The following is a 22,808-nucleotide window of genomic DNA, read 5'->3' on the forward strand; positions in this document are numbered from 1 at the left end:
GGCCAAAAGATCAATACATGGAGAAAGTAACATGAAGCACCCAGACAGTCCACATATACGCTGATCTACACCAAATGAGAGTTGTTAAACTATCTTGTTTTAATACCATGTTGTAAATAGCTTCTTAACCCAGACATACAATCTGTGCTTTAAAGAGGTAAAGATTATTTCTTAAGATTGAATGTAAACAGGTGAAATGATAAAAATAGATTCTCTGTTTACTGATTTTAATGAACAATGATTAATCTTTACAGTATTTATTTGCTGAATATCTTTGAAATAAACATAGCTATTTCTCTCCCTCATAATACCGAGTACATGGAAGTCACACAAAAAATACATATTAAAATGAATAATGAATGACACAATACATGGATTCAAAGGTGTTTACTGTTTGGTCAAACAATATTCTTTAATTGTCAGTCATAGAGTGAAATGTACATTAACATACATGTTAAATATTCATCCCATCTGCATTATTGCTATGTGACATCATTTTATGGTCTGTAGAAAAATATAATTCCTGAGATCATTGTTGGCTTCTTTCAATCATTTTCCTCACTGACAAATCATCTTTCCTTAAACGACTTGGGAGTGTGAATTGGGGTTAGGATGTTCAATTATAGACCAACTTTTTGTATCTGCTAAATGAATAAACAGGCTCTATCTTTTATAAAGGGTAGAAAAATAACCATGGTGTGTGGAATTATTTTGCAAGGTATACAATATAGGAAAAATGTAGGCTGAACACAAAAGAAGTATTTTCTGAATGTCTCTCAATCATCCATAAGGAACATATATTTCCTAGCCAGTCAGTCTTTGGCATACAGCCGTCCAGCTGTTATTTTGCATTTACTTAAAATATCCTCTGCTAAATAGTTGTGTTCATCTTTAAAAGTAAATTGCTTAAAATTACATTCAATTTCTTTCTATAAACCAACATTTTCTTCACCTTCACAAGCAAACACATTGGATACCGAAACATTGTTGTCACCAGCTTTACGTACCATTCTGCCATTTGCCATGGTACAACCACAACATAAGTCATAAGAAAGCAATTCTGGCTTTTTACGGAATCTGGTGGAGTTTACACTGAGTCTGGACTTAGTAGGGCTAACAAAACTTTACTGATTTCATAATTCATATTATTTCAGGATGGTTTTCAAAATAATCCTAGAAGTCCCTAACTGAAATAGAAAACAAAACAAAAGCTATGAGCAATCTTTCTCTCCTGGGTTCACAAAGGCCTTGGAATTATTTGTATCTGTGTACTTGCTTGTGAAAGCACTAAAACAAATTAATTCAAAGAAAACCACTCTGAAACTACTTGAACATTTGATACAACCATAGAGGTTCAAAGGCTTATACGGCCTAGTCTGTATTTTTCTCCAAGTCTCGGTGTCAAAATGATTATAGAATGAGTTGGTTCTTGCTCTGTGATGATTTTTAGTGTGCATGAAACATAAAAGAAGTGAGTATTTAACAAATATCTCATGTTATCAGGCTTCTCAGGCTGGAACTGAAAAGCTTTTTGAAGGATTTTTAGCAACAAATAATGGCCTATTTCACAGATCAGAAAACCAACAGTCAGTTTTCTTGACCTACAGCTGAAAACAAAATTATCTTTTAACTAAATAGGAGCTGTTTTATTTATTAAATGCCTTCGTTAACAACACCATCTTTCACTTCCAGTTACTCCAATTCAATTTCTCCTGCATACATAGTAATGAGCAGAATGGCTGTGAATCCAGTTAACATTCCAGCATTCTGAATCATGAAGAAGGTGAAATCGGTTTTTCTTCCAGTTACCTTTTCTCTCAGCATATCATTCATCTCTGGAAACTAGAGGAAAGATATATTGTTAGATAACTGTTGCCATCTTGTGGGAGAACATAAAACTGTCACTTACAGATTCCTGTGGAGGTGGGAGGGGATGAGCATTTCTCTGAGTTGTTTACATGTTTTAGTATAAAGAGCATAACAGTGATATCCAGCCCTACTAGACATCAACAAGAAGAAAAGTACGAAAATAGTGTTCCCCAAGTGAGTCAATACAGTGGGATGGGATTTACCTCATTTTATGTCTCTCTCTCTCTCTCTCCCCCGCCCCAGCTCTCTTCTTTGCTCTCTCTGCTCCATCCACACCATTCTTTTAGGACCGCAAATGCATCTAGCCTCTTTCCATCCTCAAAATCTTCACACCCACCAAAACCTCTATCTGAACTCTTTTCCCTCAAAATTTTCAATGAGCTAAATTTTTGAGGTTTCAGCTTAAATTATACTTTCCTCGGAAGGCTTCTCTTAGGCCCTCCTAATTTAGGTTCCCTTATTATCATCTTTCATCATATATATTGTTTTTCCTTTCATTTCACAGTTTTTTTATTTGTAATTATGTAATCATGTGTGTAATTTTGTTTGTTTGTTGAATTTCAGGTTCCCCTCTTTGTAGACAGAAGCCCCAGGAACACGGGGACTGTGCCTTTTTGCTCCCTCCAGGGTCCACAATTTCCAAGCCTGATACAAAAATATCAATCAATAGTAGCTGATTCAATACATTTTTAGAAATCACTATATATTTAATTCCTGTTCTCTTCAATTTGCTTCCTTTTGCTTGTTCTGTCCCTCGCAAAATCATAAGGTTTTTAAATAAACTGTGCTCTGTTCTTGAAATGAAGACTGTAACAATCTTATTGCAGTGAAAGCAATTAAAACCCCAAGTTCTGTACTTAAAAGCTATCCTTTCTCAGCATACAACTTCTACTGAAAAGGCTTCATGAGGCAATCTGTAAATGCCATCGTTTCAAAACATTTTTCAAAGTGATTTGCTATACATACAGTGGTGCATTGCACCAAAGCATCCAAGAGGTCTCCGGAATCCACTGTCAATCCACCTGCCTGATTTCAGAAAACTTACTGGGATAAAATGGATGAAATTTAGGAAACTGTTCTGAAAGAAGCAAGTATGCTTTCTGAAAAAAGCAAGTAAGTATATACAGCATCATTTATTAGTATTATTTCTTTAAATTGAATAACTCTAATAGATTCTGTTCTTACATTACGGAAAGGAGAAGTGATGACCTAGCATAAAATATGCTATGAGGCATTAATTCTGTGAAGAAAAACATAAATGCAGTGATGGTTCTAAGAGATGAAATCCTTGCACTTATAAGGGCCTGCACAGAACAATGAACAGAGCTAGACAGTTATCATTTGGAACTAAGAATGCAGATGAAGGAAATTAAATTATTAAATTATGTATGTAATACATCCTCAGTTCCAAATGCAAAAAAAAAACATTCCTTGAGTTGCATCCACTTAGCACATTTTCATTTTCTAGAAAGCTGTCCATGATTTATTTGAAAATGCACAGGACCATTGGTATTCTCTCTCTTACACACACACAGACATAAAGACAGACACAGCATAGACATAAACATAGATACAAATATATACCGTCCCAAGTAAATACCGTTCAATTTTAATTTACCAGTTTTAGTTTAACTCAAAAGGCTCTCACTGTTCAGAACTTTGAAATAACAAAATGCTATTTACTTTAACAAGTTATTCCCTTCTGAATGTGACATCCTCACAAAAGAAAAGAGAAAAGTCCTATGGAGACATACTATAGAATACAAGCTTTACCCACAAGGCAAAACACCTGGGAAGATATCTCTCCTTCAGCAAAAATAAGAAGTCATTTCATCCTCTGTCAATGAGATCCTAGATCAAACAATCAATGAGAATCACTTTCAAATCACTATTACCACAAACTACTGAAAAAGAGTTATCTGTTGGACTGGGACTATTTTAAACTACAACAGAAAGGCCTTCCACACTGTGGAAAGCAAAAGGTCACCCTTATTAGTCAATTCATAACCCAGAAGTGTCATTCCAAATTTAAGTTAAAACAAGATAAAAATCTTAAAATTTCTTACCATATCCGCCAGAGAAATATAGAGGAACATGCCTCCAGCAAGGGCAAATATAATATTTGGAGCAAAATTATTGCCCACCAAGATGCCAAAAGCTAGCCCAACATAGCAGGAACACGCAGAAAGGAAATTGAATAACAAGGCTTGTCGAGTACTCATTCCTGCATTGAGTAGGATCACAAAGTCCCCTAAAAGAAGAAGAACATATCAAGTGAGTAGGGTTACTTTCTTATTTGGGGATGAAATAAAAGAAAATCATCATTGTCTAAAAAAGGGCTCCGTCTTTTTGAGGCGTCAGCAGGATTTTTAAGAGTGTGTCACCTGAAACGTCTCCCTCCCCTGAAACCAAGAAGCACCGGACTTGGAGAACAAGAGCAGAGTCCCTTACCTAACTCATGAGGGAACTCCTCGCACAGGATGGCGATGGAAGTGCTGAGTCCCTGCAGAAGAGACAAGGTGCAGGAGGCCCCGATGGCCAGGCCGTCGATGAAATTGTGGAGGGCATCACTAAGTGTTATCATCCAAGCAATGGTCCCTATTTCTGAGAGCTTCGGCCCCTTCAAACAGGTACATGAGCTTGACTCTTTGTTTGCATCCTGTAAAAGAACAGAAAATCAGTCAACAGGATACCACCAATATTTCTTGAAAGTCTAAACGATACACAGAAGTGGATGTGTTAACGTGTTGAGAGAGACAAATGTTTCCACCAGAAAAGTCTTTCATAGTAGATAGGAACCCCTAATTATATAAAACAGAGGGAAAAAAACTTATGGGAGGGAGAAAGGAAAGGAAGAGATTGACAGGCCTTGAACAAACCACTTAAAAAACATTTCGCTTTGCTTTCCCCTTCAAACAATCCTTTCGACTTGTATGAACAGATTCTTACTACTGCCTTCCTAAAGTGTAACTGATATTAACCAAGAATTTGATTTATTCACATTCTTTAAAGTAAAAGAAGTTTGTCAAAGACTAAATTTAAAGTCTCTTCCATGTCACAATTTAAACGTGAGATCCACATTTAAAGCATGATGATATCAAGGAACATTTATTTTAATCTATCTTATGCCACTGTGTGACTGTGGGCAAGGAATCTGGGCCTCAGTTTCTTCAATTGTGAAGTGAAGAGAGTGTACTCAATGGCTCATTTATTTTTCAACGACTTATTAAGTTTCCACGGTATTCAGGTAGTGTGCTGCGTGTTTAGGCTGTAACAACGTGGTCCCTACAAGCTCTAAATTTCAATGATTCTCTTAACAAATTCCATGAAGTGTGATTGGAACACGCTTGCTTTTACACAACACTTCTTTCCACTTTGAAACAATAATAAAAATAGAAAACCCTACAACAGACCCTTTGCAAGAATTTAAATTTCCATCAAATTTACAAAATTGTATAAAATCAAATGACAAATGCCAACTGAAGCATTTTCCAGAAACTGTGGAAAAAGATAATAAAAGGCAAATTCATTTTTAAGCAGGGAAGTAATTTGCAATTAACTGGAGAACATTTTATTCCTAATTCTCCTTCCTGCAACTCTACCTCAGCAGCTAATCAACATATTTATTGAACACCTGCAATTGTACAACAGTGTGCTGGATGCTATGGGAAGTGCACAGAAGTGGGAAATAAAGCTTCTATCTTCGAGAAGCGTATTTATCTTGGAGAAACAAGATGTAAAGTATACGACTGACTCTTTTAAAAATGTGCAACATATATCAGCTGAAAAGGGGCTTCCTTCAGACCAATCATCTGCGCGGTTGTGCGTGTACTCTGACGTGACTTCATTGCTCAAAACACTTTGGGGACCTCCTTTCAGAATTGAAGGTAGATCCTGCCACACATCTTTTCACTGTTTCATTAGTGGCAAATCTTCAGCTTTGAGGGATGTTTTTTGTTTGTAGACACAGCCAAAAGTCATTTGGAGCCAATAAATTCTTAAATTAATATGAAAGGAGGGAGGATTGTTAGTAGTAGTTGCTAGCTGTTAGTAGTGGTAGAAACAGTAATAGCAAAGGCATATGGTGTTTATTATGTGCCAGGCACTGTACTAAGCGATTTAGATATTTAATTCCTTTAGAACCATTCTATGAGTTAAGTACTGCTATTATCCATCATTTTATGGTTGAGGACACTAAAACAAAGAAAGGCTGGTGAACTTACTAGCGATACAAAAGAAAGACGTGTGCTTTTTCTGGTAACTGTTCTACTACTCCAAACTTATAGTGGGGAGGTAGGGAACATCTCTTGTTTGTGGTAAAGTCTGAAGGCAATTTGCAAGGAGAATACCCCTTTCTCTCAAAAACACCTGAAGCAACGTTGGAATAAGTATTTAATCTCCTTTTACTTTAAAAGGCAATTCTCATCAGCATAAAAAGAATTCCATCTGGTTTTAAAATGTGGTCTTTTTACTGTATAGTGTTAAAACATAAACTGAGGCAAATTAAAAAATTTAAGATCTTATGTGAGCAAGAATGGATTCCAATCTGTCAGTGTCAAACCAGAAGTGGTTAGGAGCATTCCATAGACAGGCGCAGGGAGACACTTTTACCGAGAAAAGACGGAAGCAGAGCAAGGAAATTATTGACTGGCTACACCTTAAAGCCTAGATGGCTGTTTGCGATGGATTGTCCTTAGGTTTTGATTTTGTAACACTGAGGCATTTACAGGCTTAGATTTTGGATTGTTTATATATGACATTAGAGCCACCTCAGCCTAATTGCCTCCCTGTTTAATTAATTTAATAATTGATATATCTTAAATGCACAATATAATAAACAACAGTGACTTAGTTCATGTCAAATGGGTAGGTTGGATAAGAAATGCTCCGGATCAGGAAGCAATTACTGCCAAAAGAGAAACAAAGGCAGTCATGAGAAAAACCCACAGAGGAAGTGACCTTGGCTTTGCAAAAACCTACTGCCAAGATACATTTAATAAGACCAGTTGTTTTCCTCTTCCAACTTGGTTTACCTAATCACATATTTATAATTTCCTTATTTACTTGTGATGATTTAGGGGAAAGATTATAAGACCAAGTCTTGACTACCTGATATTTTGTACAGAGTCTGTACACAAACTCCTTTAATTCTGAAAAAGAAATTAAATTAATATATCAGGCATGGTTCTCTTACCTCTGATTACAGATATTATTCACTCTATTTATTATGCTTCCTTTTAGCCTTATAAACTTAGGTCTCAAGTGACACTGTTGGGTAGGTTAACAGTTATACATTTTTAATAGTCTTAGAACAAATGAAAGAGGCAAACATTCACAAACAGTACTTTTTTAACTCACCTGGAACAAAGTCACTGAGCAGAGAGACAATTAAGTCAAGTCCCTTTAGTTAAATCAGGGAGTATTCTTCTCTTTCCCTTTATTTTTTATTTTTCTTTGCTGTTGTTTCTTGCTTGCTTTCTTCCTTGTTTGACTTATATACTAAATGTGAGGCTCTTTCTAACCTCAGCCATGATAAAGCAACTCAATCTAGTGAAAAGACCATCACTAGATGGTCCAGGAGAACCAAGTTCTCGCTCGGCTCTGACAAGAACTACTGTGTAATCATCAGCAAGGCTCTTAACATTGCTCACCTTAATAATTAATGAAAATGAAAGTCAAAACAAAGTGCAGACTAATCAGAATGGGGGGGAAAGAATAGCATGGAACAAAGTTATGAGAGGAGAGGGGACACTGAGTAGAATCCCAACGTAAGTATGGAGGGGAAGAAGCAGAAAGTAAAAGAAAAAAAAGTACTAAGAAATCAAAATGAAGAAAGCAAGTATGCTTATTGCAGAACAGTCTAAGTTTAAGCAAGGAGGAAGAAGACCAAAAAGGAACACAAGGAGAGGAGGAGTGGCATGAGTTGGGAGGAAAAGGAAGAGAAATCAAAAGAGGAAGATAAGAAGGATGAGGAAAAGGAGAAGGTGAAGAAGAACAAGAAGGAGGAGGAAGATGAGGAAAGAAAAAGAAAGAACTTAGCTATCCTGCATAGGACACAGATCATATAAATATGGCTTACACCTGCAGTGAAATACTATGCAGAGTAGTGGAGATGACGAATATTTTATTTTTCCACATGTAAAGATGTCCAAAACAGAGCATTGAGGTTTATATATATATATATATAACATGTCTAGTGGGCACCTTTTTGTAAAAATTATTATTATAATTTCATGATGGTCTAAGCGCAAACATACTTGGAAAGATATATACAAAAATGCTAATCATGGTTCTCCGTAGGAGATAATACTGTGGATAATCCTTGGGTTTTTTCTTTTATCTTTCATGGATGTTCTGGATTTTTTTTTCTTTGCACTTATTATATATTATTTCAATACTCAGAAAACAAAACATTAAAGCCATGGGGTGAGAACCTCACGAGAGGGAAAAGTGAACCTGTGATGACTCAGGAGTTATCATCAGCGAACAAGGTAAAGCTGGAGAAGCAAGCTGCCTGGCAGGTTTGGTCTGCATTAAAAAGAGGGTGTATTGTCCCACTAAGTGAGACTTTTTTTGTTAAGTTAATGACATGAGCACTGTCAGACCTCACTATGCATTGGAGGAGGCAAGGTGAGTCATGATTAATAAAAATTTTTTTGTGGTTTACTGCCTATATGTTTTATTGATAAGAAGGTAAAAGCGAGCAACCACTGCTGGTGAAAGTTAAATTTCAAATTCTACATCCCATGCTGAAAGAATTTTGCAGAGCAAGAACTGTGGTTAAAAAAAAAAAAAAAAGTCAAAAAGGAAAGTAGAAACACTTCAAAAAACATAACAAAAATGGCAAAAGGAAGCATAAATAAACAAAAGCTGACAATTGTATGCAAAGGAACATAAAATCTATGCCCATAAAACAGAAGTTAATGTAATATAAATAAAAACAATAAAATATTATTTTAAGAGGCTGCAAATAAAGAGAGGTGAGAGTTAAATAAGGGGCACTGAATGCAAGTTAGCTTAATGATTAAAGGGTACGGGCTTTGGCACAAAATGGGTGTGAGATTAAGTAATGGCTCTGCTAGTTAACAGCTCTGTGCCATTTGGAAAGTTACTTGGGTCCTAGCTAACGTAAGACAAGGAAAGGAAATAAAAGGTATACACACATAGGGAAGAAATAAATAAAACTGTTTTCGTTGGCATATGTCTATGTAGAAAATGCAAAAGAATCAAAAACAAAAAGCTCCTAGAATATAATAAGCAAGTATAGCAAGGTTGCAGGACACAGGTTAATATATAATAGTTGCTTTCCAATATACCAGCAATGAACAAGTGGAATCTGAAATTAAAATCATAATACCATTTACATCAGCACCCCCTAAAAGTGAAATACTTAGGTATAAATCTAACAAAATATGTGGAAGATATATGAGGAAAAGCACAAAACTATAATGAAAGAAACCAAAGAAAAACTCTTCTGTTCATGCATTAGAGGACTCGACATAGAATTGTCAAGATGTCAGTCCTTCCCAATTTGATCTATAGATTCAGTACAATCCCAGTCAAAATCCCAGCAAGTTATTTTGTGGATATTTTGTGATTCTAAAGTTTATATGAAAAAGCAAAATACCTAGAATAGCTAACACAACATTGAAGGAAAGAAACGAATTTGGAGAACTGACACTATCTGACTTCCAGACTTACTATAAACCTACAGTAATCAAGATGGTGTGGTGCTGATGAAAGAGTAGACAAACAGATCAATGGAACAGAATAGAGAGCCCAGAAGTAGACTCATATAAATAAGGTCAACTTATCTTTGACAAAGAAGCAAAAGCAATACAATGGAGAAAGACAGTCTTTTCAACAAATAGTACTGGAAGAAGTGAACATCCACATGAAAAAAAAAAAAAAAAAAAAGAACCTAGACACAGGCTTGACACCCTTCACAAAAATGAACTCAAAATGGATCATAGACCTAAATGCAAATGCAAAACTCTAAAACTCCTAGACGATAACACAGGAGAAAACCTAGATGACCCTGAGTATGGCCATGACTCTCTTCCCAGGTTCTAGTAACTGCTCCTTCTTCGCCATCCTTTGGGCCCAGGGATGGTAACAACTTTACCATTACTGGTGCCTGGTTCATGCACTACTCTTATAACCCACTCACACCTTATGAATAAATCTTCCTCAAATTATTCTAATCTGAGTAGTCCATCTGTTTCCCATTGGGATCCTGATAGAATCACTGGTACTGGAAGTGGCCATAAAAAACAGACCCCCAAAAATGGAATTTAATTGGGTTTTTCATATATTCAAAGTATGGAGAAATGGGACATTGATTACCCATGGGTGGGCTTCAATTTTCAATGAAGGCCAGAACATGAAGGGACTCTGCAAGCTCTAGGCTATATTGCAAGCTTTCCTGCCAGTTGGTTCTTAGGACCCAGCAGAGCCAGTGGAATTGGAATAATCTGTGGCAGACAGAGATGCTGAAAGGAGCCTTCTGGCAATCCCTGATCAGAGAATCACAGTGCAGACCCTTAAGATGTTAAGTTAAAGCCATGACCTCTTTTGCCATTAACTATTCTTTATCTCAAAAGCAGTTCCTTGCTTGTTCCTAGGTCCTTCTAGAGACTTATCTTGTGCCCATGTAACATCTAGTGGCCCTGAGATCATTCCCAGCAAGCCATAAAATCAGCTGTTCACACCAGCATTCCATCATTAAATTGTATATACAAGTACAAGCCCACACCAGTCTTGAAGACACAGATGGCAATGGCAGTTGATTCAGACTCTCATAATCTAAACCTAATACTTCATCTCTTTTCCCTTAACAACAATAAAGCTACATGGGGCATTTCCTATAGCCAGTTAACTGTGAATAGTGAGTGTTTCAGCACCAACCAGCTATACAATCTTACTCACAATGAACTTAAAATAAAACAATAAAGATAAATCCTCCAAGTGGGCAGAACTTTTGAGTGTTGTGTTGAACTTCGTGTAGAAGTAATGGCCTGAGATATACATCTACACTAACTCATGGGTGGGTGCTAAAAGAGTTGGCCAAGTGATCAGAGACTTTCAAAAAACAAAATTGGAAACTGGTGGCAGAGATCTGGAAAAAATACATAGATGGACCTCTTGTAAAAGGCACAGAATATGAAGACAATTCTATTCCATTAAATCTCATAAGAGGCTATCACTGAGGATGGTCTCAGTAATAAAGTGAGCAAGAAGACCTGACTATAAATGTCACTTGGTATCTTTCATTGTCCATCCCAATGTTTGCTTAATTTATCCCCCAGGCTCCCTCCTTGAGGGGCAACCTAGGCTGGCTATGTCCCTAATTAAAGATCACTGCTCCACCGAACAGTGGCTTTCTGTGCAAGATTAGTTCCCTCCCAGTTCTAGTAGCTTCTTCTTTCCCCTTTCCCTTTGGACATAAGATTGCTAACAGCTCCACCATTTCAAGCCCCAGGTTTACTGCACTCTCCCCTGTGGTTCACCCACAACTTGCCCAGAGCTTTGTAAACTGCTCTTTTTCTATTTTTTATTTATCCTTACTTGAAAGTGCCATCTCTTTCTGGAAAGGACACGACTGATTCAAAGTCAAATGCTCATTCCACATACAACATTCACAGACTCTTTATATACTATTATATATATTTGAACAGAAAAACTTACGAAAAGGATTAAATAGACACAAAGATATAAAGAGTTAAAGGCAGCACTATACAAATATAAAATTTCGATGGGCTTTGCTTTTATGGCTATATTTTCAAGAGATTTCAATGGACTTTATAGCTGATGGTTCCTTTGTCCTTCCTCTAGCCCTGAAGAGTCAGTCTCAGCTCACTATAACCAAAATCAAACTTCATATGAGAAAAGAGAAATTAATTTTATCTTTAATGCATATAACCAAATATAATTCAAATGCACTTAGTCTAGTCATTTGGTTTCAAGACAAACCTCATAACTATTTTCAAAACTCTCTTTGCCAATGAAAATAACCATTAACGAGAAAATAATAATTTCCCGAAAGCTTGAAAATTGTTTCCTTTCCCTCCATCCGTTCTGTGAGATGTGATTGAAGTTATTTAGCTATTTAGGAGTTGAAATAATTGTCTTTCATTTGCAGTTGGGACCATATCATTTTACTGTCCTGATAAAAATAACTTAGGAGAAATCTGAGGGGTTTTCAAGAAATTATGCTACTATTTTGCCAATGGAACTTAGAGTATATACTAATTAAGTATTTACAGTTACCCTAATGGACTACTTACGCCTCTCTAAAAGGATGCCTACTGTTACTACAGATGGAGGAGGGCATTAATGCTCTGATACATTCGAGAAGCAGGATACCGTTTCTTAGAAAAAGCTTGCATGATGTACTCCCCAGCCCACGCAACTCTCATTGTTACCGAGAAGCCTTAAAGGAAGTCAGAGCACCAGGAAATTGGTTACATTTTCATTTAAGTTGGAGAAATTTGTTGCGGGGCTCCTGAAAAATGGGGTTCCCCAAAGGCAGGGATATCTACATTGCTCAGCATCAAGTCTTCCAGAATAATTCAGAGGAGGAAACAGGAGTAGGGTGGGATGTGGTAGAGGAACCGGCCCCATGCAGCAGCTGCCTGTGTTGTAATTACCATTTGACATGAATTATGTGAAAAGAACTGAAATAAAGAAGATCCCACCCAGTGTACTACAAGTGATTGACTATCGAGCCCTGCAAAAGATGAGGGCAGGCTGATTGACAGAGATCTAGAAATGCAAGCCTCTCAGAGCAAGAAGTTTGGGAAAGCAGTGAGAGGCAAGGGGTGACAGGTGACAAGAGGGACAAGAGCAAGTGCCAACCGCAGTCACCGCGACAGAAGAGGCGATGGAGACCACAGGGGGGGCACTAAGAAACAGGCAGTCTGCCAGTAGAGAAGAAAGTGAGCAATAGAGGGTTAGAAATAACCCTGTTCTCTGAGGAGGCAACCGTAACCGGTCTATATTCCAACAGTTTAGAAAAACAGAGCATCTCTACTTAGTATGTGGAGAGTGAGGGGTGAGAACTACACAGGGAATAAGGGTACCAGGACCTCATTCCCTCTTAAAGATGCAAATGGATACTCTGAAGATTTGCTCACCAGTTTAAGAAAAGAAATTTGTATTGAGGTATAGTTGATTTACAATATTGTGTTAATTTCTGCTGTACAGCAAAGTGATTCAGTTATACATATATATACATTCTTTTTTTATATTCAGGAAAAGAAATTTGATAGTGAGGAATTGAGCATGAAAGACACAGGATGTACTCAGGGAGCTCAGAACAGTAAAATGATAATAGTAGTAGCACAAGTCATTAGTAGTAAAGTCATTTAATCCTCACAATAACCCCATGAGGTTATGAGTTCCATTTTATAGATTAGGAAATTGAGTTATAAAGAGGTTAATTAAGTAACTTGCCCAAAGTCACACCTCTAGAAAGGCGCAGAGACAGGATTTAAACTTCTATGCCAAACAAGCTACGCCTGTGATCTCCAGAAAATATGGGGTTTTATTTTCTCTTATTCACTCCTGTTCATCCCATATCTAGCACTGCAGGCACCCTGAACATCTGTTGTCTGAATAAATGAAGGTCAAGTAATAGTAAAAGTACATTTTCTCTCATGACAGGTTCACAAATCATTGTCACATGAAGCATCTATTCCAGTCTTTCCAAAGAACAAACATAAGGGCAGTGACACAACATGGGTAAAGAGTGCATAGAAAAATGTTCATTAATCAATTCCAAATTGGTTCATCTACATTAAAAAAAACACTCTGAAAGTGCAGAAGTGGGCTTCCCTGGTGGCGCAGTGGTTGAGAGTCTGCCTGCCAATGCGGGGGACGTGGGTTCGCGCCCTGGTCTGGGAGGATCTCACATGCCGCGGAGCAACTGGGCCCGTGAGCCACAGCTACTGAGCCTGCGCGTCTGGAGCCTGTGCTCCGCAACAAGAGAGGCCGTGATGGTGAGCGGCCCGCGCAGCGCGATGAAGAGTGGCCCCCACTTGCCGCAACTAGAGAAAGCCCTCGCACACAAACGAAGACCCAACACAGCCATAAATAAATAAATAAACAAACAAATAAATAAATAAAAAAAATGCTGGCTTAACTCCAAAAAAAAAAAAAAAAGAAATCACTACACATTTAAAAAAAAAAAAAAAAAAAGAAAGTGCAGAAGTGTTTTTCTTGTTCTTTGCTTGTTTTGTCACCAATTCTTTAACGTCGTGGGGCCACCTCAAAAGCTCCTTGTGGACAAGGATTTTTTTGTTTTTCATTTCAGCCCAAAGTTTAATATTAGTAGGCGTTCAGTAAATTTTTCTTTTAAATAAATCAAGGGGAGGGGGGTCTTGTTTTGCTGAACTGGATGGAGTCATGGAATGCCAAATCACACCCCAGTCAGCAGACATCAGTACCTCCACAGCCGTCCCGGTGACCTCCGAAGGGCAGAAGACCTTTACCAGCAGCCGCCTTGCATCTAACTCGAGGATGCTTACACGTTTTTCAGAAGATGGTTGGAGGAAGGGGGCAAAAAATCATAGTAGCAACAAAGGCGACTAACGCTGTTGAGTGCTTACCATGTGCAAGGTACTCTGCTAAACGCCGTGAGCTGAGCACCTCCAATCCAATCGCAGATGCAGTAATGCAGGTACTAGAGGTAAGGGCTGGACCCAAACCACACAGCCAGAGACGGAAAAGCCATTGAACCCCGATGATTTGACTCCTAAGTCCATGCAGTAAAAGGCACAGAAGACTGCTCAAAAGGACTGAGTTTTTCCAGATAAGAAATTCTGCGTTCAGTAATTTATTCCTATGATAATGGGTTATTTTATTGCTGTTGCCAGTCTCCATCATGGAAGGTGCTAGTAATTCAAGTACCTCTGGTTTTGAGTAGAATACACTAAGCTGATGTTTTGGGGTTTGCTAACACTTCAGACACACTTAAAATAACACCTCCAATCACTGAGGGAATAAAACACCATCTCGGGCTTTCAAATCTACTCCATATAATCTGTTGTTTACAGACTGCAGTATGGATAGGGAATATACAGTTGTTTTTTGACTGTCCCTTCCTGAGTCTGTTACATTTAATTTAATAAAATGTAATTTTAGAACCAGAGGCTTATTTGAGATTATCCATACTTATTTAAACGTTAAAACACAGTAACACTTACTTTGAAGGAGTTCCATCTAAAATTTTCTCCAATGTCATTTCATGCCAGCATCCCTTGTGCCTTCGCTACTCTGATCTTCTTTCTATTCCTAAAACCCACCAAACTCTTTCCCACCCTGGAGACTTTGTGCTGGCTGTTTCCATAGCCATGACCGTCTTCTCCCTGATCTTTGCATAGAGAGCTGCTTCCTACAGTTCAGATTTTAGCTTAAATATGTTCCTGACCACCCAAACTAGCTGCCCAGACACCATCACATCACCACATTTCAATTCCCTGCACAGCAACTGTAACCCTATAATGTTGGGCTATGTACCCACGGGAACAAAAACAGTGCCAGAGATCGGACACATCTTCTGTCTAATTTGCCACAATATCTCCAGGGGGTGGAACAGAGACTGGCTTTAGGCATGTGATCACAGGATACACGACAAGTGAATGAATGACAGAATGAAAAACTAAATACCATACTCCTGCCCATTAATACAGATTTACTGATTTGAACTACAGACCAGGATGTCATTCAGAATGTGAAATGTTACCAGAAAAGAAGGCTCGGTTTAAGATTGCCTTTATTGTTTTAATACATAAGTTGCATGACTGAAATTTTGGTCCAAGTCAGAAAAACTACAAAGGATCCAGAGAAATTTTCTGCAAAATGATGCCCTCCCAGTAAAGCATCTTTGCAATTTTACTTTCCAAATGTAAAACAATCTCTAGATTTGTTTGTTTTGCAGCCTAGAAAACTATTGATGATCCCTCACTTCAGTTTTTCTGATATGTATTTTATAACCTAGTAATAAAAGTAGATAAACTAGAAAGCATCAAACCAGAGACATGCACGGTTTACTGAAACTTCAAAGGTGATCTTTATTGGTGCTTTCTCAGCCATTGCATTTTTTTCTTTAATCTGCCTTCACTGAGTTGCTATAAAGGTTTAATAAAGTCATGCTCATTAAGCAATCTGATACCTGATATCAGAAATAAGAAGCAAAAAGAACCACTTTTAAAAGAAATGGGGGCTCACACATTGAGGTTTCTCCTTTTGACTGATAAGAACTCAAACTTACAATAGATCTGAATAAATTGGGCCATTGATCAACACGGTGAGCAAAGTTAAAGACAGGAGAAAGTCACCACTTAATTAACAAAAAGGAAGAGTCATTAACTTAATTGCACTGAGATCCTCAAAAAGGGACTGAAATCCCCTATCTAAAAAGCAAGCACACGGTAAAATCAAATTCCACCACCCAATCAATGATCTGACTGTAACCTGACGGTACATTTATTAAGAGTGAACACCTAATTTGGTCTTTAAACACCTTCAATTATTTTTTATTCACTAAGATAATCAGTGAAGTATTTCTAGTTACAAAAGTGCTTTGTGTGATCTGGAGATTTGCCTCAGACATAAAACTGAATAGATAGGAATACATAGGCAGATAAACATCTGTGTGTGTGTGTGTGTGTGTGTGTGTGTGTGTGACAATCTGCTAATGCTCTACTACAGAGTGTAGTAGTGTTAAACTCAAAAAACATCTTGGCAAGACCACACTTCATTTGCAAGATACTTTAGCTTTGTGATCTTTCTAATTTAGGATTCCTATTTTTGAAATATATAGAATAAATATAATATGGAATACTAGAATATAGAATAAATTCTACTTCCCCAATAGCCTCTCCTTGGGACATGAATTTTACTTATTACAATAAAACATCTCATGCTTTGGCAAATTTTCCATCATGCAATCCACTGAGTAAAAATTACTCACCGGGTCTTGATCCAGTATTCCCAAACTGCAAGATGCAGCATGTAAAAAATATAGCACCACATAAATATTTTCCAATGAGCAAACAGCAAAAATTTTTTTAAAAAGAGACCAATTTTGGCAAGCCCAGTGTTTATGACATGGACATCTTTTATAATTCAACCTTTAAAAAAGCCTGAAAAAGCTGATGTTAAAGACACACCAGCAATAGAATATATATTTACATTTTTCCATTGCTTATGCTAGTTTGCATAATAAAATTAAGCAACTCTTTCTGATGCCCAGAATAACTTACTTGAACCTCGTAATTTTTTTCCTCATTTTTCAAAAGAAAAATGTATTGGCATTCATCCTCAATTTTTTTTTATCAATCAGCATGCACAACAAAGCAACACAGCAATTCTTCATTATACTAATGGGGGAAAAATTAACTTGACATCAAGCCTAATTGAGTAAAACTTCACTAATTCTAAATAGGGATAAGTCCTGCTTGATTAGTGAAAGCAATTTAGTATAGAACATGTTTAGATAAATACACTTGTATAGCTTTCCAGAATTCACACCCACAAATAGCTTCCACAGCAAGCACGGGGTGTAGTAGAGGGCCTTCAGAAAACCTGCCACGTTGTATGGATAAGATTAATGTAGCATCTCAATTACAAATAACAACTTGGTGTTTCTTGAGATAACTTGAAAACTTTAGGTGCATCTTCCTAACAAATTATTTCAAAAGCAATTTTTATAGAGGATGCCAAAGTACTCTACAGCCCAGTCTATAAGCAAAATGTAACAAATCATACGTTATTAGCTATGACAGGTTAGCAGAGTCAAATTTAATGAGGTTTCACTCTGCAGGCAATCCTCAAGTTGCATTGCAAAAGTTCATTTGTAAGTTCATGGTTAGAAATCAGAACTGATTAGAGCAATGTTCCCATTAGGAAGGTCGTGTCATGCCTATATACGGAAGGAACATGGGGTTGGAACTCAAGACCCCAGGAGGGGATCTCATCGTAACTTTGCCATTTATGATCTGTGTGAACCTGTGTGAGTTATTTAACTTAACTGAGTCTTAATTAAATCTGTAAATAGACTTAATACCTATTTTCCAGGACTTTTGTAGGAATTAAACATAGTATCTGTAAGGCACCTACTACAGTGCTCTCTACTCCCACCCCTGGGCATTTATTTTCTTTTATCAAGTATCTCTCTACATCAGAGACGATTAGCTGGGAGGTTGTAAGGGTGTTTCAGTTGTAGGGGTGTACATACTTTAAATTGTATGTAACAATTGGTGGGTCTGTATATTCTTCTGTTGCAAAAGTTCATGCATTTCATCAAACAGCTTCCTAAGGGGGATTCTTAAGACCTGCTCTACAGGGGTACTTGCTTAAATTTTTAAAAATTAGAAATGGCCAAATGCTTACAAATAATAATTGGAAGTATCCTCTGCACCTAGGTTACCATTTCATCCTATCTTATTTACTTAGCAACCTCACACCTATCCTTCACGATTGGTACAAGCATCATCTTCTCAGGAAAGCATCTGGGACCACTTCATCTGCATCACTTCCCACCCCAACATGTGCCACATCTTTCTCAGCACAGCAACTTGTGTATAAATCTACTAAAGTACTCATCACACCACGCTATAACTATTTTTACATGGATATACGTACCTTTAAGGAATTCCAAGTACATGGTAGATTCTTAATAAGTGGATAGAATTTTTTCCCACAAAAAATGTATTTATATTTGGTTTTTATTAAAAGTAGTCAAAAACACTAATTCAAAAAGATAAATGTACCACAATGTTCATAGCAGCACTATTTACAATAGCCAAGACATGGAAGCAACCTAAATGTCTATCGACAGACGAATGGATAAAGAATATGTGAGATAGATGATAGATACATACATACATACATACATACATACACATGATGGAATATTACTCAGCCATAAAAAAATAATGAAATTTTGCCATTTGCAGCAACATGGAAGGATTTGGAAGGCATTATGCTAAGTGAAATAAGTCAGACAGAGAAAGACAAATGCTGTATGAGATCACTTATATGTGAAATCTAAAAAATACAACAAACTAGTGAAAATAACAAAAAAGAAGCAGACTCACAGATACAGAGAACAAACTAGCGGTTACCAGTGGGGAGAGGGAACGGGTGGAGGGGCAATATAATAGGGGTAAGAGACCAAAAAAAGGGTTATTATGGGATTATATGAAGACATCTGTGTGAAACTTTTGAAAATTATAAAGCACTATAGAATTTAAAGAACCTTTCATTCAACAAAAAAATTGTTCTTAAAAAGTAGTCATTTTAACTGATGAGAAACATGCACATCAGAAAGCAACTTGGCTTTGGTAAAAGAACTTTGAGTTTGACAGATCTAATTTCAAATAAATCTTAACCTCTCTGAAATTCAGTTTCCTCATCTGTGAAATGGAGATAATCACACCTACCAATTGAGGTTGTACATAAATAACATTTGTCTAGTACTGAGTATATTCCCTGCACAAGATCTATACCACCAACATCACACCACTAACTACCGCCATCACAATTATTGCTGTTAATTATTCAGGAGTGACAGGTAACAGAAATCTAACATGCCTATTGATGGATTGCTCTACCTGACACTGACTATGGCTCACAGACCAGAGAAAAGAAAATCTGTGCAGGGACAGCCTTCAGGAGGCAGAGCGCAAAACGATATTTCTGGAACTTCGTACACAGGAGCAGGCTACTTTCAAATGTGACCCCCTGGTTCCCAGAACCCTCCAAAGGTTGCAGGTATGCTGTTCTCGGTGTCTGCAACAGTGTGGGAGTCTACCCAGGTGGAGTATCACCGTCTCTGCCTTGCACCCATGCAGAGTATTGCTTGAGTTTGTGAGCCCAGGATGTAAAGGTCAACATTTCCACTCCTGAAAGTAAGGACACAGGCTCAGGGTTGAGAACTCTGCCTTTCTGCCCAGCAATCTGTTATCCTCTCTAATCACCTCTTAACTACATTAACAGAGAACCTATTCCAAGCTTTTCCTCTCTTCGCCAACCCCACGCTCCTTACTGCTACTTCCCACCTGCCTGAGATGGAGGCATCTGACACACACCCTCCCCTCCGCCCACAAACATATTCTCCACCTTCCACTAGATCTCAGAATAAAAACCCTTCTCCTTTTGAAGATCAGCAGTTCCACTCGTGTTCTAATTCCCTTTTAGTTTCTTCTCTAAGAATCTGCTGCATCAGACCTTCTGGCCACGGACTTCCATTGTTCTCTGCTTCCCACCCTCTGGCTGTCCACACCAGCCTCTCCTCTCTGTCTGCAATCTACTTTAGATTAATGAATTCCTGAATCCGGATCCTCCCCTGAACTGCTGTTCTCCCTCATTCTTCTTCCCTTCCATGACAAACTCCTTGAAATAATTCACTTCTTTAGTCTTTGTCTGCATCTATTTATTAAATCCGGCATTTCCTCTCCTTATAGCCTACTGCAGCAAAGTAATCCCTAAAAAGCAGCTATATCTGACTTCAGAAGCATTGAAAATTTATAAATTCTTTACTAAGAACTTTTTGAAAACACCAAGGAAAGACTTATTCAGTACACACAGCACCATTCTAAATACCCTTCAGACCTCTCCTCCTGGCCATAGTTTCAGCTGTCAGGGCAGAACCTCCAGTCTCTACTTTCTTGAAAATTCTTCCAAATTTTTCTCTCCCCCCGCCCCACACACACAGCAGTTCTCCATCTTCAGATAAACTTATTATTATGGAAGCTGATTGATTATTCTCAATCATTACTCTGCGCTGGGGCAATGCGAACAAAGACATATTATCAAGGAGAGTCTGCAGTATACTGAAGGTCTATGAGGTTTCTTCTCTTTACTGCTGGAAACGTAGCACCACTCCATCCCACCCCAGCCCCTGGCCATTTTCTTCTACATTCCTCTCCAATGTCCCTGAGCACAGCATTGCCTACTGCATGGGACTTTGTGCACCAAAGTGTCTTCTAATGAACTTTGACGCTGAGAAGTTTTGGTCTAAAGGGAAAGCAAATCAACCTCAAAATTCAACTGCCTTCCTATCCTTTATTCAAACTTGCTATTTGGTTTTATTCTCTGCAAACTTCCATGAAAACCCTGTTCTCAACTCTTCTGGAAACCTTCATTAATATAACTCTTGACTATAAATTGCTCCTGCACTGAAGTAATCCATCTATTTTTGAACCTTCAAAATGTACCCCACCATATTTTCACAGAAAACGCATTCATAAAATGCTTTCCTCCTTCCAGTTGACTTGTGCTTATAAACCTGACATATGAGCCCACAACTTTGTACCAAGCTCCCTACTCGAAATCAAGAGCTGCCCAATCAATATTCTGCCATTGAAATAGAGAACGTTGTGGCTTTGAGGCCACACACAAGGTTGGCTGTTGTTGCTCTCACTTAATCCCCATAACTTCTCAGGAAGATGGTCATGTTTGGTAATATGGACGTGGTAGTAATAAGATTTAATATTTACTTCATAGCTGTACTTTTTCATTACTTTTAAAATATTTCATTTCATTTGTAATAATCCTGATTGGTAGAGACTTTTGCCAATTTAAAGATGAAAAGAAATAGTTTTAGAAAAGTAAAGTAACCTGATTAATGGTAAAGTATAGTTGATTTACAATGATGTGTTCGTTTCAGGTGTACAGCAAAGTGATTCAGATATATGTATGTGTAAACATATATGTATATTCTCTTTCAAAGTCGTTTCCATTATAGGTTATTACAAGATATTGAATATAGTTCCCTATGCTATACAGTTGGTCCTTGTTGTTTATCTATTTTATATATAGTAGTTTGTGCCTGTTAATCCCAAACTCCCAATTTATCCCTCTCCCTTCCCTCCCCTTTAGCAACCATAAGTTTGTTTTCTATGTTTCTGAGTCTATTTCTGTTTTGTAAATAAGTTCATTTGTATCATTTTTTAGATTCCACGTATAAGTGATATACGATATTTGTCTTTCTCGGTCTGACTTCACTTCGTATGATAATCTCTAGGTCCATCCATGTTGCTGCAAATGGCATTATTTTGGCTCAAGTTCTTTTGACAAAACAAAGTTACTCTAACTTTCATGTTACTAATCAATTAAAACCTATGAATAATACTGTAGTTCAGAAATGACACAATTTTTGCCGGAAAATATTCTTATTTACTCATTTAGTCTTTCACTCTGCTTTAAGAGTCCTCAATCCTAAAAGTAAAAAAAAAAATTCTTCTCAGAAAGAGAGAAGCACTGCAGATTCTTAACAGAGATACATTTTTCCTCCTGGATTTCTAAAATTTTTAAATAACAAACATTTTTTTAAGTTTTTAATTAAAATTTATAAAATAAAAAAATTAAAGTAAAAAAAATTAACTAAATATAGATTATTCATACTTTATAGTACAGAAAAAGAAAAAAATTCCATAAAATTCAACATTGAGAAAAACTCTTAGTAAATTCTGAATATGAGAGAACTTTCTTGATCTAATTAATGGTATCTATTGAAAAAAAAAAAACAAAAACTAAAGCCAGCAACCTACCAAACTTAGAAGTGTACCCATCAAAGTCAGAAACAAGACGAAACACCAGCTATCACTACCTCTACTCAGCATTATCTTGTGAATCCTTGCCATTGTAATAAGAAAAAAAGAGTTATAACAATTGTAAAAGAAGAAGAAATTTGCTTCTTTGCTCATTGACATCTACACAGAAAATCCAAAAGAGTAAATAAATAAAATACAAAGAATTGCAGGAGAGTTGAGCAGGTTTAAAATCAATATACTGAATTCAATGTACTCCTATATAATAACTAATTAGAAAATGGAATAGGAAACAATACCATGTATAATACTTGCAGAGCTACAAAGTAATTAGGAATAAATCTAACAGAACACTCTAAAGACATTTTTATAGAAAATTAC

General features: G+C 37.1%; 1 protein-coding gene across 1 annotated transcript in view; it reads right to left on the reverse strand.

Annotated features, from left to right (window-relative positions):
* Positions 1–372: 372 nt before the first annotated feature.
* SLC39A8 (solute carrier family 39 member 8) overlaps positions 373–22,808 on the reverse strand; it is a 70,726-nt gene continuing 48,290 nt past the window's right edge. The window contains exons 7-9 of the mRNA XM_057547346.1: positions 4,321–4,528; positions 3,936–4,120; positions 373–1,842 (exon numbers count right to left, since the gene is read on the reverse strand). Of these exons, the coding sequence (XP_057403329.1) occupies positions 1,693–1,842; positions 3,936–4,120; positions 4,321–4,528 (543 nt within the window). The 3' untranslated portion in view covers positions 373–1,692. The remainder of the gene's footprint in view (positions 1,843–3,935; positions 4,121–4,320; positions 4,529–22,808) is intronic.

This window comes from Balaenoptera acutorostrata, chromosome 5 (assembly GCF_949987535.1).
Source record: "Balaenoptera acutorostrata chromosome 5, mBalAcu1.1, whole genome shotgun sequence".
NCBI lineage: Eukaryota > Metazoa > Chordata > Mammalia > Artiodactyla > Balaenopteridae > Balaenoptera > Balaenoptera acutorostrata.